Here is a 19,416-nt window from a genome sequence, read left to right on the forward strand (position 1 = left end):
CTTACAAATACCCAATTTTTCAAGGCTGACCTTAAAATCTTCAACCTTACTTTTTTAAAGAATTTTGGGTCCCCAAACTTATAAAGAAAAAAACTGGAACCCTGAGGAACCTCCTTTAATAGCACAGAGAATAGCAGCCCCATTGATGATTGGTCCATATGACCCGCCATAATTCTAAAATGCTTAAAATGAAAAGCGTGGCAATACAGCATTAAATCTGGAAAGGCGAGTCCTCCCGTCTTGAGACCCCTTCTTAATTTCTTCCACGCTATGCGAGGGCCTTTGGCATTCCAAATGAATGAGCCCAGTTTTCCTTGTAGTTTTTTAATTAAGGGTGCTGGAAAGGATAATGGGATGGCATTAAATAGAAAAGTGACCTTAGGGAGCACTATCATTTTCAGGAGGTTCACTCTCCCGTATATGTTTAGAGGCAGAGAGGACCAACGTTGCAATAAAGCAATTGTATCTTTAATGATCCTTTCTAGATTAGTTTTGGGGATTTCATCTATCTCATTAACCAGGTGAATTCCCAGGTACCTCATTTTGTTCTTCTTCCCTAACGAGCTGGACTGCTGATTCCATTCCATTATTTCCGTCTTTTCAGCATTAATTGCATACCCCGAAATGTTACCAAACCCCATTGCAAGATCTAATAGTCTAGGGATTGCCTCATCCGGATTTATAGTATACATTAGCAGGTCATCTGCGTACAAAGCAAACTTAAACTCCACTTCCGCAATCTTAAAGGGTTTAATTAAAGGATCGGCTCTTAATAAACAAACGAAGGGCTCTATATACAGGTCACACAAAAGGGGGGATAGGGGACATCCCTGACGAGTGCCTCTGGAGATATGAAACTTCTCTGTCAGAGAACCATTTACTAAGACCTTTGCTGTTGGTTCTGAGTACAAAAGCTTAATGGCTGTTATATAGTTCGTCGGAAACCCAAATTTTTCCATCGCCAACCACAAATAGTTCCAGTCAACTTGGTCAAATGCCTTCGCGGCGTCTACTGCTACTATGGTCAGAGGCAATTTCTTTTCTTGAGCTACATCGATTGCAGCCACCACTTGAAAGGTCAGCTCATTGAGCTGCCTGTCCGGGATGAAGCCCCTTTGGTCGCAATGTACTACAGATTTTACTACCTTTGCTAATCTCGTAGCCAATACCCCCGCGAATATTTTATAGTCAACATTTAGAAGTGAAATGGACCTGTAGGACTCAATCCTACTCGGATCTTTATTTGGCTTCAACAATAATGTGACCGTTGCCTCCGCCCATGACCTGGGGACCTGTCCCCCCCTGAGTAAAACTTCGTTAAATAATAGGGTCAGAACCCCTAGGATCTGCTCTAAAACGGTTTTAAACAGCTCCACTGGGAGCCCGTCTGGGCCTGCGGCTTTACCCTTTGCCATTTTTGACACCTGAGCCCTGACTTCCCCTTCTTGGATTTCTGAACTAAGATAAGAACAATCAATCTCAGATAACTTAGGGAGCTGGACATTTGCAAACCAGGATTCTGCTTGTTGCTTATCCCCAGAGGAGTTAGGTCCATAAAGAGACTGCATGTATCTCTTTGCTTCTTCTCTGATACAGTCATCCTTGTTAGTTCTTTCCCCTGTACCTGATAAAACCAAGCTGTCTATCTGGTTTCTTGTTCTGTCGGCTCGGGCCTTCCATGCCAAGAGACGACCACACTTCTCACCGTAAGCAAACTGTTGTAAATTACTAATGTCCCACTTTTCTTTTAGGTCCTTGTCCAACCCTGCTTGAAATTCTGCTCGCAGACAATCCAGCTCTCTCTGAAGTATTTGCCTGTTGTCCGACTCCTCTGCCGATGCCCTCTGTAACTCCTGTTCTTTAAGCTTGATTCTAGAAATCCTTGCTTCCCTTTCCTCTTTCCTCAGTCTATTCCTCCTGATCATCAGAGTTGTTAATAGGCCTCGGGAGAAAGCTTTATACGATTCCCAGACAATTTGTTTATTTGCTGACCCTGTATTGACCCTAAAAAATTCTTCGGACTGGGTAACTAAATCCTGTCGCACTCCTTCTTCCAGCAGCAGCGTCCGATCCAGTGTCCATCTCCTATGATGTTTTTTCTGTATCATGTTGACTACCATTTCCACCATTGAGTGGTCTGACAGAATTGCAGGGACATAAGTTACAGAATCGACTGCCGATGAGAGGTTCTTGTCTACCAGGAAAAAATCTATCCTCGAGTGGTGCCCATATCTTCTACTGTAGAAAGAGTAATCTCTTCCCCCTGGGTTTTTGAATCTCCAAATGTCCATCAAATTAAAATCCCTCATGATGTTCTTAAGTTCTAGACTGTTTTTTTTGGGGGGGGAAAACTTCACTCTCGATGTTCTATCCAGATCTCTATCAAAAATAAGATTAAAGTCTCCCCCTACAATTATCGGGCCTGTTGTCTCTATTAAGTTAGTTTTAAGTTTTATCAGGGCCCCAGGGGCGTCTAGATTCGGGCCATAGTATGCCGCGCAGACCAGGGAGGCACTTCCCACCATCAGAGAAGCTATCAACCATCTGCCTGAAATGTCCGTGTCGTGTTTTAACAACCTGATCCCTGAGCCTGCTCTAATAATCACAGCCACCCCCCGTGTACTACCGCTCTGTCCCGAGGAAATAATGTCCTGGACCCATCCACATCTCCTGAATATTTGACTACATTCTTCCCTCTCTACATGCGTCTCCTCTAATAAACAAATATGAGCCCCTGATCTGAACAAAAAATCTACAACCCTTCTTGCTTTAGACCTGTCCCTTAACCCATTAACATTCCAGCTTATAATTTTTATGCTATTTGTGGTGTCGGCCATAATTCTCTATGATCCCTTTAAGCATTTTGAGCCAAGTCCCTACCTGAACATGAACTATTTTCAAACCAATATGAGGATTTATTTTACTTTTTTCCCCTGCTCCACTCCCTCCTCCCCCCCTCCCCAGAGGAACCCCCCCCTTTACTCCTATGGCGATCTTGTCGCCAGACGGGAGCTCACCAGACTTCCGGGTGGAAACCCCTGCGTGATTATTTTTTCTATGTACATGCGACAAAGGCTAGATAGATTAATCAATTCATCCCCTCTTCCCCACTGTTCCCCACTATTTCCGAGTTGAACAAATTAAACAAATTAAACACCTCTTATCTTGAAAGAGAATTCTTTTTTTTTTTTTTTTTTTTTCACCCTCTTTTACATTATAACCCTCTTTTTATTTTTCCTTCTTTTCTAACTTCCTGCTTTTCTTTGCTTTACTTTGCCATGTATTTCCTTATTCTTGGAATCTGCTCGCACCCTGAGACCCAATGACCCTACACACACCATTTATCACCTTGAAACACGTGCTGCTTAGATTCTAAGCTAATGATCTAACTTAAATTTGCTCTCCACACCCCAGGGGTTTTTCAGAGGCTTATATTTCTTCCTCAAATGTACTTTCACGCATCAAGATGAGGAAGGAGTCGACCTCTTGTACAGAATTAAAGTTATGAGTTTTGTTTTTCCAAACTACCCTCAAAAAGGCGGGGAACTTCATCTGCACCTGAGCCCCTAAGCTCCTCAAATCAGGCATTCGACTCCCCAGCTCCCACTGCCTTTGTGCTGTTATCTTCCCCACATCAGAACGAATCAGGTAGTTAGCTGAACCTAATTGTAGAGATTTTTCCTTCAGAGCTTTACTCAGAATCAATTCTTTAACCGAAAAGGATAAGAAATTCACCAAAATTTTTCGAGGCTCTGACCTCCCTGAGCGTTGCCTAAAAGGATCTCTGTGGGCTCTTTGTATCTCTCTTTCAAGATCTATTTCTGGACTGTCTTTTAGGACGCCCTCTCTAAGGATTTTACATATAAAGGCTTTGACATCCCCACTTTCCAGCCCTTCCGGAATTTTTAAAAATTTCAGATTGTTCCTTCTTGAGTGGATTTCTAATCTTTCTACATCCATCTGAAGGTCTCTATTTCGCGCTCTTAGTGTCTCAATGTCTCTTTGATGTCTCTGAGAGGCTCCTTTTAAGAAACTGACATCTTCCTCCAGCACCTCGGTGCGTTTGCTGACATCCACCAATTTTTGCTCCAGACTGGCGCACTGATCATGAATGATTTTTTGGTTAGCCTCAGATGTGTCAAATTTCTGATCAAGTTTTGTCAGCAAATCCTCTCTGAGACTTAGAAGCAGAGCTCCCACCTGTGACAAGCCTGCGTCCGGGGTTGTCTCTAACGATCTAGCAGAAGATAGGGTGCTGGCCTGGGTGGCCTGTGCCGACGTCTGACCAGAAGGTCCACCCTCTATTCTGATTTCATCCTCTTGCACTGGCTCTTCCTCTAACCTCTCCTGGCTCTCTTGATTTGTCGCGTCCTCTAACTGTCCCAGAACCGTGTAGCTGTTTTTTAGAGTCACTGCGAAAGAAACACCTGGTATATCAGGAGAAGTATGATCCGAAACATCTCTAAGACTTTGAGGGTCTGTGGCTTTAAGGCCCTTAGATGTGGAGTGACTAGACGGACCCGATGATCCTGGTGTACTGGAGCAGGGGGCACTCCCTCCCCCTAATGGGGTATCAACCACCTTCTCCATTATTTTAAAGTAAGCCTTTAAAGAGGGTGTGGGCTTGGGGACAGTCCCGCAGGTCTTTAGTGGCTTCAGCTTCTGCTTCTGCCTTTGCTTTTGCTTAGTCACTTCCCCCACGATATTACTTCTACTACTCCTCTTTCTTCTTCCTATCGGGGAGATTGGGATGACACCTGTAGAGACAGCGACGGGAACCTCAGCTCCTAACTTCTGTATCGTGGACCTTAACTGATACCTATTCCGAACTGGTGGTTTGGAAGGGGGAAGAGGTGGGGGGGGAGGGGGGGGAGAGGAAAGAACTTTGAGGGATACGTTTGAGGATATATTGGAAGGCACCTTACTCTTTCCCTTATCTTTGATGGCAGTCTTATTCTTGTTCTTACCGGCCTCCTCCACCAAGTTCTCTGAAAAAGTAACTACCTCCTCGTCCTGCCTGAGGTGAGTAGGCTGATTCACTGGTATTGTGCTAACTTCAGAGTCCATGCCCTTATCCTGTAACAAACACTTACATGCTGTCCCACCACTGCTGAGTTTCAGCACAACAGTGCTCCTCTGGAGCTTAGGTAACCGCCCTCCCCTCTCTTCACCCCCCTGCACCTCACCCTCCTCCTTTAAGGAGGCTCGATACACAAAGTTATTAATTAGCGGTGAGCTGAGGCTTACTCTTGCCAACAGCCGCCTAGCTTGCCTCAATGCAAAGGTCCAATCCCTTGAGCCCTGCGCTATTCCGCTGAAATACCTCCTCTCCTTTTGCGCAGATGGGTGGTTGCAGGGACCTCCGACTTCGCAGCCCGTTGGTCCAGAATCGAATTCTGGAATTCGCCTGATCCAGCTCATTACACGCCGCCGGCCGGCCGCCTTCACTTCCTGGTCCGTCTCCGTCTCCGTTCGCGTTTCTCACCGCCCCTCTGCTCCCCTGGGTCCTAGCGCCGGACGCTCTCCTGGGCTGGTGAAAACGCCGCCGCCTCGTCTAACTTGGTTACTTTTCCGTATTGCGGGGAAAAACAAGAAGAACACCTTCAAAAAAACCGCTCGTCTTAATCAGAACATATTCCGCTCTGCTCTCACCGTTTTTGAGCCTCTGTCGCTGCCTCTCCACGGGGAAACCTCCTCCGGACCGGAGCTCCCTCAGCAGACGTCAGCCTGCCGCCATGTTCCCCCTAGTTTAGGGTTCATAGCGCTATTTGGCCCAAATTCAAGGCGTACCAAGGTGTTTCGAGCATGGACAGGTATATGAAAGATCTGTTTAAATGCCTGGCATTTGGCGCGTTCCATGGTGTTAATTGATGCCGCGGGAAATGCTACTTGGCCAATGTAATCGAGGGGAGTAATTTGGGTCTTACGACCTTTCTGTCTTAGTGTTGAGATCATAATCGAGTGAGGCATCTGAGCTACATGAAATGCCTGATACCAAACAGTTCAAAATAGAAAAACATCCTTCTACGAGACAATTTCTTGCATGCCCACCACCTGCTAAGAAACGACAACATACAACAGCCACTTCCAGAAATAGGCTAGCCTTTAAAAAGAAGATATTGGAGGTGCTGCGTTGCTTTACCATACCGAAGAAAAGCAGGGAACTGCCCATTGCCCCACAACACATTTTAGGCCTCGAAAAAACATGAAAATGTTGCTAAACCTACAGGTTGAGTAACTTGGAAAATCTGCTTGATCTAACTGTAATGTACTTGACCCATAAACTGGTCTCAAATTGTGTGATCCTAGGCAAATATTTTGTTTTACAGAGCTGCCTTTTTCTTCATTCTCATTTTTTTTTTTTTTTTTTTTTTTACAACAAACAGAGTTTTATATAGCGCGACCTTGCCCCGAATCGGGTATCAGGGCGCTTTTCATAGCACCAGTTGCATTACATGAGGACACATTCGTTTTTGTTAGGCACAGGGAGATTAAGTGATTTGCCCAAGCACAGGATGTTCAGCGTCATTGACGAGACTCAAACCCAGTTTCCCAGATTCAAGGTCGATCGCCCAAGCCATTAGGCCAACTCCTCTCACATGAGTGCACCTTCAAATATGTGAATTCAGCATTTCTGCTGTAGGAAAAAAACTCTTCTTGTTTGCTTAAATAGACTAAACGTTGCTCCATATATAATAAGAACCTAGGCCCACATATAGGGTACACATAATCCCTAACTTGCCTCTTACTTTACTAATAGCATTGCCTTTGGGGCAGGGGTATTTCTCAGTTCCTGTTTAAAACTCACTTTTAATAAATATATTACTAAAGCTTGATGTGGTAGCGCTTTGTCGTTTACAGACAATAAACTTCCCATTAAAAAAATGGCCAAAAACCTTCTCTCTAACATGCAGCTTTATTGATAAAATTATATAGTTTATAAACAATAATTTGTGAACATTGGGTTTCAGAAAGCATATTTATAATTTGCACCTCACCAAAGTAAAGTGTTTTCATCCTATTAAAATATTTTTTTCCTCTCACAGAAGTACAAAAATAGACTTTCATAACTACTGAAATATATTTTGAAATGTTTGTACAGTTGGATTATTATTTATTGAAATGTTGTGTGTTTGGAAAAACTCTGCAGCCTTTCATTTCACACTCTTTTGTACAGCATGTCAATCAGTTCTCTTTACAAAATCCTGGAACTCTGCAGTCAGAAAAAGAAAAGTAATTGTAAGAAGGCGCAATATGACTTCTGACCATCTCTGAACACGGAGCAGATGTGACACGATAAAATCAAGATTTAAATGCATCTTTATTGCTTCTTCACTTTGAGTAAACAGAACACCTGTTCCTCGATGATAAAATCAGACTCGCCTTTGCGAGTAGTCAAGTAGATTTCTCGAGGCCTGCCCTTCACTTGCTCATTTACCAGCACCACATACACACAGTACACAGCTTAGTAACCACACAGACCATCCTCTCCTCAATGGTCTGTTCACTCTTTATTTATTTATTTTTTATTTTGGAGATTTATAGAGCGCATGGCTGCCCGGGAGCGTCCCAGCGCTGACAGAATCCACTAAGATCTCCACATATACTCAGACTGTGATCATTTGGCTGACTTTCAAGACCCCCTACTTCGAACCTGCATTACTGGAATATAGGAATGACATCCACTTTGGTCCATAGGAAGACATTAACCTAGAGCAAGGGTCTCCAACCTTTTCTTTATTAAGATCTAATTATAATCCTTGAAAATCACCCTTAGCTACCAGTAATATTAGTGCTGTAATTACGATCACATTAAAAAAGATTGTTATAGGCCAAAGTATCCAAGCTTAGCAGCTGCAGTCACCTTTGTGCATCGGAGTTGCCCTGTAAGGTAAAAAGTATTTCTCAAAATTTGCAGTGCCTTCAAATGGATAACATAACAGCCATAGCTGCAATACTCTTAGTGCCAAGGTAATAAGGTGCTCCGATTAAACATGATTTTTCAATCAAATATCCGCTTTAAATATATTTTGGAATGTAACCGTTTTTCTTCAAATATAGGGTTATAAGTTCACACAATACCTCCATTTTCATTTCGTATACACACTTTTAAATGTTGTCATACATATATTCAATCAAGCACAATCTTCTGATTTAGAAGGCTGGACTTCACACAGGGTAGCTACTTATAAGGAGCTGGAGAGCTACCAGTAGACCACGAGCTAGTGGTTGGAGAAGCCTGATCTAGAGCCTTATCCTTATCTCCTGATGACACCATTGCAAACATGCAGCATTACAAAAGGGCAGCTTAACATCATATGGTAGATCTACATGTAGTGGAGGAGGATTTCCTATTGAAAACACTGTCAAATACTGTATGATTGATGCACTATTTACCGCCTCTTAAAGGCAAGACAAGGTTTGCCACTGAAAACTTTAAAGAAACTGTAAAGGTTTCAGTGGTACCTCCAAGGTATAAGCTTGCTCCTAGCAATCCACCATATATTCGAGACCATGTTCCACTGGACTATCATCACTACAGTCTGGAAAAGAGCTGCAGTTTCAGGCCTGTGGGGATGCCCCACCCCTTGCCAGGGGGATTAAGGAAATAAACTCATATGGAAAGTGCCTTGCTGATGGGTGTGTCAATCCACTGGAGGATTACCACTGGGAAGAAATGGAGATGCTGGTAAAACATCTTCCAGAGGCATACTGCAAAAGAGGGTGGAAGCTCTTTCAAGAAGGCAAGCTCTTAGCTAATGCTAACATTTAAGGAACTCTAGACTCAGACATAGTCTTCATGGAAGTCAATACCAGTATTGTTCTCTGCCATTCTGCATTGCTAAGGGTGTCAGGCTTCCTCCCTGAGGTTCGACAACAATTCATCAATGTCCATTTCTATGGGGAACATCTCTTGGGGTGTCGGGTGGACAAAATGCAAGAGCAGATTAAAAAAAAGATACTAAAACCATTAAAACTAAGGCTGCTCTCTAGAAACATTCTCCTAAAACGGGGTTTCAAAAACAGCACTATAGAGGGGGAGCCAGAGCTGTACCTTCATCACTGTGGTGCGAATTCCATCAGTAGCATCCCTTCAGGAAGGCCATACCTTCCGGTCCTACCATCTGGGTGGCTACTGTGGCAATAGACAAGGCACAGGAATAGGCAGCTCTAGCAAGCGTGCCTCTACCGCAAAGCAATGACTTTGCATAAATTTTCTCCAATCATGCAACACCTGTCATGGAGGAGGACAAATCAGGTTATTCCTTCCACAGTGGGTGGTAATAACCTCAGGCAAGTGGGTCCTTTCCATTGCCCTGCTTGGAGTTCCATACCAGATATACCACCTCAACAGCACCAAGAGACTCAAGGCCATCTATGGCTGTAGCAAGAGGAAGTACAGGCACTTCACGCAATAAAGGTGCCATCAAACTAGTACCACAATACCAATGGGGCCAAGAAGTGTAATTCCTGTACCTTCTCATCCTAAAAAGGATGGTACCCTGCACAGATTCTCAATTTTAGGCTGTTGAATCGGTACAGCATATCAGAGCATTCCAAACAAACAACCGTGCAGTTCTTCATGCTGTTAGTTTGCATGAGAGACCACATGGCGACCCTTACCCTCAATGACACCACCTGCCGCATCCCCTGACATCTGACACTTCACCACTACCTGTACTTTGTGGTAAGTGGCCAGCACCACCAGTTCAACGTTCTCTCCTTTGAGGTCACAGCAGTCCCAAGAGTGTTTACTAATGCTTAGCAGTGGGGCTGCACATCTAGAATTTACTTCATTCACATTCTCCCATACTTGGAAGGCTGGCAGATAAAGAGCAGGAGCCAAGAACAATGTCTTAACACACACCGATAGTACTGTCCCTGCTACAAATGCTGGAGTTCATAGTCATTGTGAAAAAGCTGCTTCTATATGCACATCACTTGCAAACCTTTTCATAGGAGGAATGTTAAATTCTGTAACATGGAAAGCCTGCGAAAATCAAGACAAGGTGATGACATTTCAAATCCTACTATCCTTTTTCCAACATCACAGTGAAGATGGTAATGATATTGTTGGGAACGATGGCTACATGTATCGCAGTAGTGTTGCACGCATGGTTGCATATGCGTCCATTGAAACAGTGCATGGTAAGGCACTGGTCATAAGCGGAGGGGCATTTGGATGGTCTAATGTTCCCTTTATTCAATGCAATCTCCTATGGTAAAATAACAAACTTGTTGCTGGGCATACTATTTTTGGACCCTGAGCTGCAGGTGACCTTTACTATAGACACCTTACTCGTGGGATGGAGAGTGTGCCGCAATCACATGACTATTCAGGCTAACCATAACCTCGGGAGGGAGAGAGCTTGAAAATACATGCACTGCCATGGCCTGTTTAACCTAAAAGAAAAAGGTAGTTCATTAAATAAATGCATAATTAAAGAGGCTAAGCTCCAGTGGAGGGACAAACACATGATGGACAAGGCAAGTCATTGAACCAGAAGCAAGCGAACAAGAGTGACAATAAAGTCAACCAATGGTAAGAAGAGATCAGACTGTTAGCTCACAATAGGTTGTCCGCTACCAGAAAGATTGCGCTGTCTGGTAAGCTTGGTGGGTACAAAAAAATGAGGGGGTAGTTGCTCTGCTTTTATTTTTTGATGATGCTACACAGCAAAAAGGTTCGGCGAAGTCAATAAGTCAACCACATAAGTCCTGTCACCTTTTTTAATTTTGATTTCTTGTATTTCCTTGTATTGCTTACTCCATGTTTATCCCTGTGTATTGTTGGGGCTAGCAGTGTAGTTCATACTACTGTGAACAGTAAATACAGCATCCTGAATGTATTATTTAAAAAAAAATCTGTTTCTAATTTGCATGACTGGTAGAGTGTAGTATATTTCAAAGCAGTAGCTTCTTTGCAATCCCTTCAGTTTTGTGGTCTTTCACCTTGTACCTCTTTTCCCATGTAGTATCGCTGGCAGTGTAGCTGACAGCTATGACACGGAGAGTGGTTTTGAGGATGCAGAGAACTCTGATGTTGCCAATACCGTGGTGCGAATCATCAATCGTTTTGTAGATAAAGTGTGCACAGAAAGTGGTGTCACAAATGAACACCTGAAGGGACTTCATATAATGATTCCAGGTAAGGGACCAAAACAGGTCCACAGCAGGCTACTGAGTTTCATAATTCCATATAAAATGTATATTAAGACTACAGAGACTACATAAGAACCATAAGGACTTTGTTTCCTAATCTTGTTTAGGAGGTTCAGGCGGGCGTAGGAGGGTCAGCGTATGTGTATTTGTTACACATTTCCAAATAGATTTAGGGTCTTATCGTCATGATTTCTAATAAGGTAAAGGTAGATTACAAGGGTTATTATGTACATCACCAATGTTCATGTCCTTGTTTCTAATCGCATGCTTGAAGAGGTCGCTGAGAATTCTTTTTTTCCTCCTTATACGGACTTTTTTTTTTAAACCTTTATTTGGAGACAAGTAGGTACAAGGGAAGTGTACATTCAGAACATACAGTCACATTCGGCCATTGCAGTGGTGCGTCAGTGCCCAGAAAGCATACAAAACAGAACTACATATGGAGACACGAGGAAGTACAGGGCGAGGCATCAGTCAATACAAGGAACAACAGCGAAATGTGCAGGAGATATGAAAATACAATGAGCCAGCATGGACAGGCGAGCCAATAAGACAATGCAATATGAATACAATACAGTAGCGGAGATCACGTGAGCCAGAGTGGACACAAGTATGAGGAGCACTGGATAAAGGGGTGCCGCACAGGGGTACAATCCGAATTCCCAATAAAAACACCTGTCCGAAGGCAGACTCCCACCCCTCAATAGCTCGCAGGAACAGGAGACAGTCAGCCCCCCCCCCGATATCGGAAGAGCAGCAGGTGCCGTGTAAAATCCCAGCCCATCCCGTTGTCATCAGCCTATCCCCTCACGGTCCTCAAGTTCAGAATCAGAGTCCCGCGCAGCTCTGGTCAGGAGGTACACCTGGAGCGGACTCCAAAAGTCCTTTGGTCTACAACGAACAGGCATCAATTCAGAATAGATATTATACTGATCCTGACAGTAAATGAGGTCAGTCACCCAGTCCTGAAAGCGCGGCACCCTACCACGACCCCAACAGCAAGCAACCCTACGCTTAGCCAACAACAGGGCCACGTCGACAAATCTACGGTGAGAGGCAGGTACGTCCTTAGTGAAGCCAAGTAACATCACCAAGGGGTCAAACGCCACCCCATCCTCCGCCATAACCTGCAGGGCCTCATGAACCTGAGCCCAATATTCCAAAACCCCCGCACAACCCCAAGCCAAATGCAAGAAGTCAGCGCCTTCCGCTCGACACCTAGCACACCTGTCATCCTCCGCCAAATGAAACCGCAGTTTCCTCGCCGGGGTATAGTAGTACCTCTGAACAAACTTGTAATGGATAATTTTAAGGCGACAACTAGAAGAGACATTGGCCGTGAGCCCGCAACAATATTTCCACTGCTCGTCTGTAATAGGAGCACCTAATTCGGCAACCCACTGCTCGCGCACCCGATTGGTCGGGACCGATCGCTGTCGGCGAATAGCCCCGTATAACTTCGACACCAGGTGTCGCCCATCTGAAACCAGCAGCACATGGAGGGGGAGGGTTACCCCAGGCTCCGAAGGATAGTCCGGTAGCAGAGCACGCATGCCCTGCCGCAGGCGGACAAAGTAGAACAGGTCTAGGGGGGAGCAAGCAGCCGAACCGAAGAAATGAGCCTGCGTACGAAAGGCACCTTCATGAAACAAGTCGCCCCACGTAAGAACACCTAGCCGCTTGCACATTCGCTGAAACCCCGTCTCCAACAACAGCGACAGATCCGGATGATAAGACAGAGGCAAGGCCGGCGAGTAAAGAAAGGAAACGTCTAGCAAATGAGCCGTCCGCTTCCAAGCATCCACCGTACATGTCACCGTCGTGCGGGGCGTTTCCACATCTGACACCTTGCCCAAGACCATCCCCTCCAGTGGGAGCGGGTGGGCGACCCAATGCTCAGCAGCAATCTGGGGCATGAATGGCGTGGGGCGCATCCAATGATAGGCATAGTGCGCCTGAGCGCTGAGATAGTAGAGTTCAAAATCAGGGACGTCGAAACCGCCATCAGCATAAGGCAACGTAAGGGTAGCCCAGGCCACCCGTGGCTGCTTGCCCCCCCAGAACAATCGCAGAAGCTCAGAACGAAGTCTACGAAAGAAATAAGCACCAGGATGATATGGGAGGTTTTGAAAGAGATAAAGAAAGCGGGGCAGAACCACCATCTTGATAAGAGACGCCCTGCCGGCCATGGAGAGGGGTAAAGACATCCACCTGGTGACATCATCCGCCAGTTTAGTAATGGCCACACCATAGTTGAGCCGAACCGCGTCTCCACTATCTAAGGATACAACAATACCAAGATAGCGCAACTCCGAGTCACACCACTCCAGAGGGTAGTCAAGGGGAAACCTGGCCACCGCAGATGTGAGGGGGAAAAATTGAGATTTCCGCCAGTTGATATGAACCCCGGATACGCCACCAAAAGCGACCAGCTCCCGCAGGAGCGAATTAAGGTTGTTCTCAGGGTCCTTGACATAGAGTGTGACATCATCAGCATATAAAGAAATGCCGACCTGCCGCTGAAGACAATTAAAGGCGCTCTGCTGATGAAACTGACGTATCCTACAGGCTAGCGGCTCAATAGCGATAGCAAACAAGAGGGGTGAGAGGGGGCAACCCTGTCGGGTCCCTCTCGTGAGAGGGAACGAGGGGGACAGCACCCCATTCACTACTACCCTCGCCATCGGATCAGTATATAGAAGCTTAACCCAAGAGATGAAAATCCTGGGGAAACCCATCCGACAAAGAACATCAATAAGGTAGCCCCACTCGACAGAATCAAACGCCTTAGTGGCATCAAGAAAGACAGCGGCAACCGGGACAGCGGGATCGATGGTCGACACAAGCGAGAACAAAGTGCGAAGATTGTGAGAGGTGGCGCGACCGGGCACAAATCCCGACTGATCAGGCAACACGATAACGGGCATGAGTTCGGCTAATCTCACCGCCAAGACCTTCGCGAGAATTTTAACATCGCAGTTGAGCAATGAGAGGGGCCTGTAGGAGCCCACATCCAGTGGATCCTTACCCGGCTTGAGCAGCGACGTGATGGCGACCTCCCGCATGGAGCCCGGAAGGCGTCCCTCCTCCAGAGACTCCTCAAACACCTCACGGAGCACAGGGGCCATAATGTCAATATAACACTTATAAAATTCAGCAGGAAGGCCATCCAGCCCGGCGGCCTTCCCATTAGAAAGAGACATGATGGCATTCCTGACCTCCTCCTCCTCCAGGGGCCTGCCTAAGAACTCCCGATGGCCATCCGATAGCCAACAGAGCGCCAACTCGTCGAGGAAGCCACCGTATCGAGTCTCACCCGTCTGATGTGTCGTGTAAAGGTGTGCATAATGATCAATAAAAGTGCGCTGAATCTCTGATGTATCTCGACAGCGAGTGCCATCCGGAGACACCAATTCCAACACGTCCGACCCATGCCTAGGATGTCTAGTAAGGGCAGCGAGGACCTTACCGGGCCGCTCCCCTTCGCAGTATCGCCTCGCCGTCCAGTATTTCCCCCTGTGCTTAGCCTCCCGAGCAGCCTCCTCCTCGTACTCGGAGAGCTTAGTGCGGAACTGTGCCAGAAGAGCGGGGTCCGAAGTCACCTGCATTCTGCGCTCCAAGTCCCGCAAGTCAGCCTCCAACCTCTCGAGGGTCCGAACAATCAGACGGAGTACTCCACAACTTTTAGAAATAGTGACACCCCGGATCGTAACCTTGAATGCCTCCCAAATGACCTCAATGCTCTCCACAGAGCCCTTGTTTCTAGGGAAGAACGCCTCCACCTCCGCACCGAGTTCCTCCTTGAACACCGGGTCAAGCAAAGCAGTCGGAAACAAACGCCAAGGCGGGCGCGGTCTGTGTAACCCGGGGACGGACAAATCAACCTTCACCGGACAGTGATCAGAATACGTCCGAGCCAAATGTGAGGCCCCTCTTAGGCCAGCCATCAACCCTCTAGAGAGAAATACATAATCCAGTCTCGCCCATGAACGAGCATGTGTGGTGTAATGGGTGCCCTCCCTAGCGGAGGGGTGGGTGAACCTCCAGCTGTCGACCATCCCAGCCTCCTCCACTATCCCCCGCAGCACATCCCTTGCCTGTACATTGTACTGAGGGCTACCCTCCGATCTGTCCACCTGGGCCTGAAATGCAAGATTAAAATCACCCCCCCACACAATGTGAGTAGCATCCACAGCAAGAACATGACCCCACAGAGTGACAAAAAAGATTGGCGTATCAACATTGGGAGCATAGCAATTAACAAACAGTACAGTGGTCTGCCCAAGCCGACCCCACAGCAGCACGTAGCGCCCCTCCGGGTCCCCCATAGATCCAAGTTCCTGGAATGCAAGCGACTTCTTAACAAGGGTAACAACCCCACGAGCATAAGAAGAGTATGAAGCAAACCCCCTGGCCGCAGCCCACCTTCCGCCGAAAGTGGGGGAGGGAGCGGGGCGCAGATGCGTCTCCTGGAGAAAAGCAACTTGAATAGCATGCCTGTCCAAATACTGTATCACACTGCGACACTTCCTGGCATCATTAAGGCCCCGTACATTCCAGGACAAAATCGAGATCTGATCCACAACAGCAGTTGACATCACGTAAAATAAGGGCCCCTCAGGACCCTATAACCACATACAGGGCATCCAACTACCAGCAACAGCCACTGATAGGTCCGCGCCTCAGGGCACGGGCAAACCTCCACATACGCTCCATACATCTCCCAGTCATCTCCAAAACAACCAAACAGGAACACAACAACACCCCCCCAACCGACCCATCCACGCAGCAAGCCCTCGGGACAGCCTACGCGCCGCGCGCCGCCAAGCCATTCCACACGGCCCACATCACGCACACGTGCTACGCTCGCAGAGTGCGCCCCGGCACGTGGCAGCCCAAAATGGCGGCCGGCGCACTCGGGCCCAAAATGGACGGGAGCACGGATCCCAGAACCCGTCCCGTAAGATAGGAAAGTGGAACAGCCCGGGTAGCGGGCACCCCGACATGTCCGTGCACTCAGACAACAGTAGCAGCTACCAAGGCGAACCAAAAGTCTCGGGCAAACAGACATGGACAGCTTCAACCCCCCCCCATCCACCCACCTGACACCACCCCAACTATCAGGCCACATACACCCCTCCCCCCCATCCCTCAACACACATCCAGTCAACCAACAGAGGACTAGAATCCAAACAGAAGGTAAATATGGGGCACACCCTCCGGGGAACCTTCCAGAGGTGCACGACGCCACTCCCTCACGCCCCGCCAGTGTCCGCGCCAACGAGTATCAGGCGGCCCCAGGCGCAGCGCGAGGGGGTGGGTGCCCAGAGCGCAACATCCCATAACACCATCCCGCGGTGCCATCCCAACCCCAAAAAAACAGCAAAAACGCACTCACTCATCATGATACAGACATAACCCACGCATCAGCAAAAAAAAAAAATCCAATATGGACAATGGCAAGGCCACAAATACTGAGAAGGAAGCCAGCAGGCCCCGATACAAAAAGTTACATATCCACAACACTACAAAAACCGGGAAAAAGATAGACAAAGTCCAAAGTCACCAGAATCAGGCGACCTCCTCCTCAGCAGCCGAATGTTCACCCTCCGGATCTCGATCGTCACCACGATCCGCAGCAGCGCGCTCGCGCTGGAGGCGCTTCGCAAAGTCCTCAGCATGCTGTGGGTTGGTGAAAAAATGTTGTTTAGCCTGGTGCGTCACTCGAAGTTTGGCCGGATAAAGCAAGGCGTAGTCCACTTGAAGGTCCCGAAGCTTCCTTTTCACCCCCAAGAACTTCCGACGCTGGTCCTGTACCATCGGTGTGAAGTCGGGGTACATGGTGAAAGACACCCCTTCGAAGGAGAGAGTCCTGTTAGTGCGGGCAGCCTGAAGAGCAGCGTCTCGGTCACGATAATTCAATAGGCGCGCAATGATGGGACGCGGTGCAGCCCCAGAGGCCGGGCGAGGTCCCAACGTCCGATGCGCTCTCTCGACGATGAACTGGGACGAGAAAACTTCCGCCCCGATGGCGCCCACCAGTAGCCTCTCCACATAAGTCTCCATTTTGCCCACATTCGTGGACTCCGGTACACCTACAATGCGTACGTTGTTGCGCCTACTTCTCGCCTCCAACTCCTCGTTCTTGGCGGCAATGACACGCAAAATATTGTCCATTCTCGCCAGCTGGGTGGTATGGGTGGTCGCCGTGTCATCGTGATCCGAAATGCGCTGTTCCGCCGCCGTCAAGCGCTCCTCATGTACGTCCAATTTCTGATCGACCGCATCCATGCGTGACGATATCTTGTCCACTTTGTCCACTATAGTGGCGAACCCCTGCCTCATCTCCTGCATCATTTGGGCGAAGTCCGGTGGAGGTGGGTGCGGGACACTCTCAGCGACATTCGGGGGGGGGGACCGCGAAGTTCCAGCTTCCTGGAGCGAACGCGCCCCACGCCTGGCCCCTCCAGAGTCAAAGGACAGTTTGGACTGTTTAGTGTCCGGCTTCCCCATGACGGTGGTACAGAAGGGGAACGAGGCAAATGGAAGTCAGGATACAGGACGGGCACGGGACCCGGCCAAGCAAAAAGCAGCTCGAATCGTGGGGGCACGAGCAGGCCAGCACGCCCCGCCACTCCCACCGATGAGCAAAGGCCGTCGCCGTTCCCAGCCCAAGGTGGCAAACCCCAGAAACCAAGTATTAAATCCGTGGCACTTCCGTAGGCGATGGTATCTGGACAGGCAGATGGGAAAGCCAAGAAAAGTCCGACAACAAGGGAGAGCCCAGCGTCTCGCCCGGCCAGCGATCGGGCCTGGCGGAGATGGGCGGAGCTAGGCCTACACCCCACGTGCAGAGCCCCGGACTGGCATGAGCGGCGGCGCCGGGCAAGATGGCATCAGACTTCCAGAGCGCGAGTCGGAGAAACTTGGGACCCTCATAACTTCGGCCAGCAACCTCCGAATGGCACAGGAGTTGGACCGTGGGTGGACAGCCGATATCCCAACCGAACCGTGGGGTCAGTTCAGGGCGCAGCGATGGTAGTCAGGATACCTAGGCGGATATTAGCTCCGGGCAGCGGGAGCCTCACGACAGTGCGGCCATTCCGCAGTGCGCCCTCTAGCGCCCCCCTCCTTATACGGACTTTGCATTAGATAATAGGTAATCTTTGTGAATAGTGCATTGGGAAGCTAATGAGCAGCTGACGTTTTGGACAGTCAAAATCCCACATGGGACATCCATGTGCGCCAGTGAATTTCTTAGACATTTGCAGTTGAACTGCTGTGCTTGGTGTTTGCATTAAAACGTGGCTACTGGGGGGGGGGGGCAGCACGACAGCTGATTCTTAGGCGGTGGTTTCCTTTCTTAAGCTGGTCTGTCTATTCTTCTGTCCCACGTATTTCTTTCCCTTACCATCCTTAGTTTAATATTTTATTGTTTCAGATATTGTCCAGATGCACATAGAGACGCTTGATGCTGTCCACAGAGAAAGCAAGAGGCTCCCTCCCATCCAAAAGGTATCACTCTTGCTATATGCTATCTTTGGCTCTTATTTCAGCTCCCTGCTTTCCTTTATACTGCTTCTGATCCCCTCCCTACCCTTTGCTCTTCATTGTTTTGGTTCTGTATCGAGTCTCAGCAAATGATTATAAGTTGCTTATTGATCTGACTAACGAGTTTCTTAGTGTGTGTGATAGCTTTCTTAGACAGTTTTTCTTTTCAAGGTTCTTTCCCAGTGTTTTATTAGGAAGAATTCATTGTGTTACCAGTTGAATGTGGTAAGGCTGAATAATACTTGTGACTATTATTAAGCATCTATCCGAATTGTTTGGCCTGCTTTATCAAGTTAAGAACCACCAGTCTGTTCTAGACTGGTGGTTCTTAACTTGTGGTCCATGGAACACCTAGGCTCCTCAACACCTACCCAGGGGGTCTGCAACTGCTGAGCAAATTAGAAAGTTGTAGCAGATTAATAAAGTATGTATACATAAAAAAACAAAATGGAAATGTTCAATCTTAAATAAATGTATGCAAATTGTATTTTGGGTGCAAAATATTAAGTTGATATCCTTAGCTTGATTTGTGGGATCAACAGCGGTACTGCAAATAGAATTTAGTATGGGTGATTGTGAGCCTCAAGTGAAGGGCAGGCATGCGCCAAAAAAAGAGAAAGCATGCATTAAAACCAAAAAAGACAGTGATATGCTATAGGCTAGCATTTCCCTTAATCTTTTAGTGATGAAATCCTATATTGA

The 19,416-nt window shown here is 47.5% G+C and overlaps 1 protein-coding gene across 8 annotated transcripts in view; it reads left to right on the forward strand.

Moving 5' to 3' along the window:
- The window catches only part of SBF1 (SET binding factor 1), a 1,591,024-nt gene that overhangs the window by 860,541 nt on the left and 711,067 nt on the right, over nt 1-19,416 (forward strand). For all 8 annotated transcript variants that reach the window (XM_086918836.1, XM_086918839.1, XM_086918838.1 and 5 more), the window contains exons 20-21: nt 10,977-11,149; nt 18,605-18,678. In XM_086918836.1, coding sequence (XP_086774962.1) covers nt 10,977-11,149; nt 18,605-18,678 — 247 coding nt within the window. The remainder of the gene's footprint in view (nt 1-10,976; nt 11,150-18,604; nt 18,679-19,416) is intronic.

The sequence above is a fragment of the Lissotriton vulgaris genome, chromosome 1_1 (assembly GCF_964263255.1).
Source record: "Lissotriton vulgaris chromosome 1_1, aLisVul1.2, whole genome shotgun sequence".
NCBI classification, from domain to species: Eukaryota; Metazoa; Chordata; class Amphibia; order Caudata; family Salamandridae; genus Lissotriton; species Lissotriton vulgaris.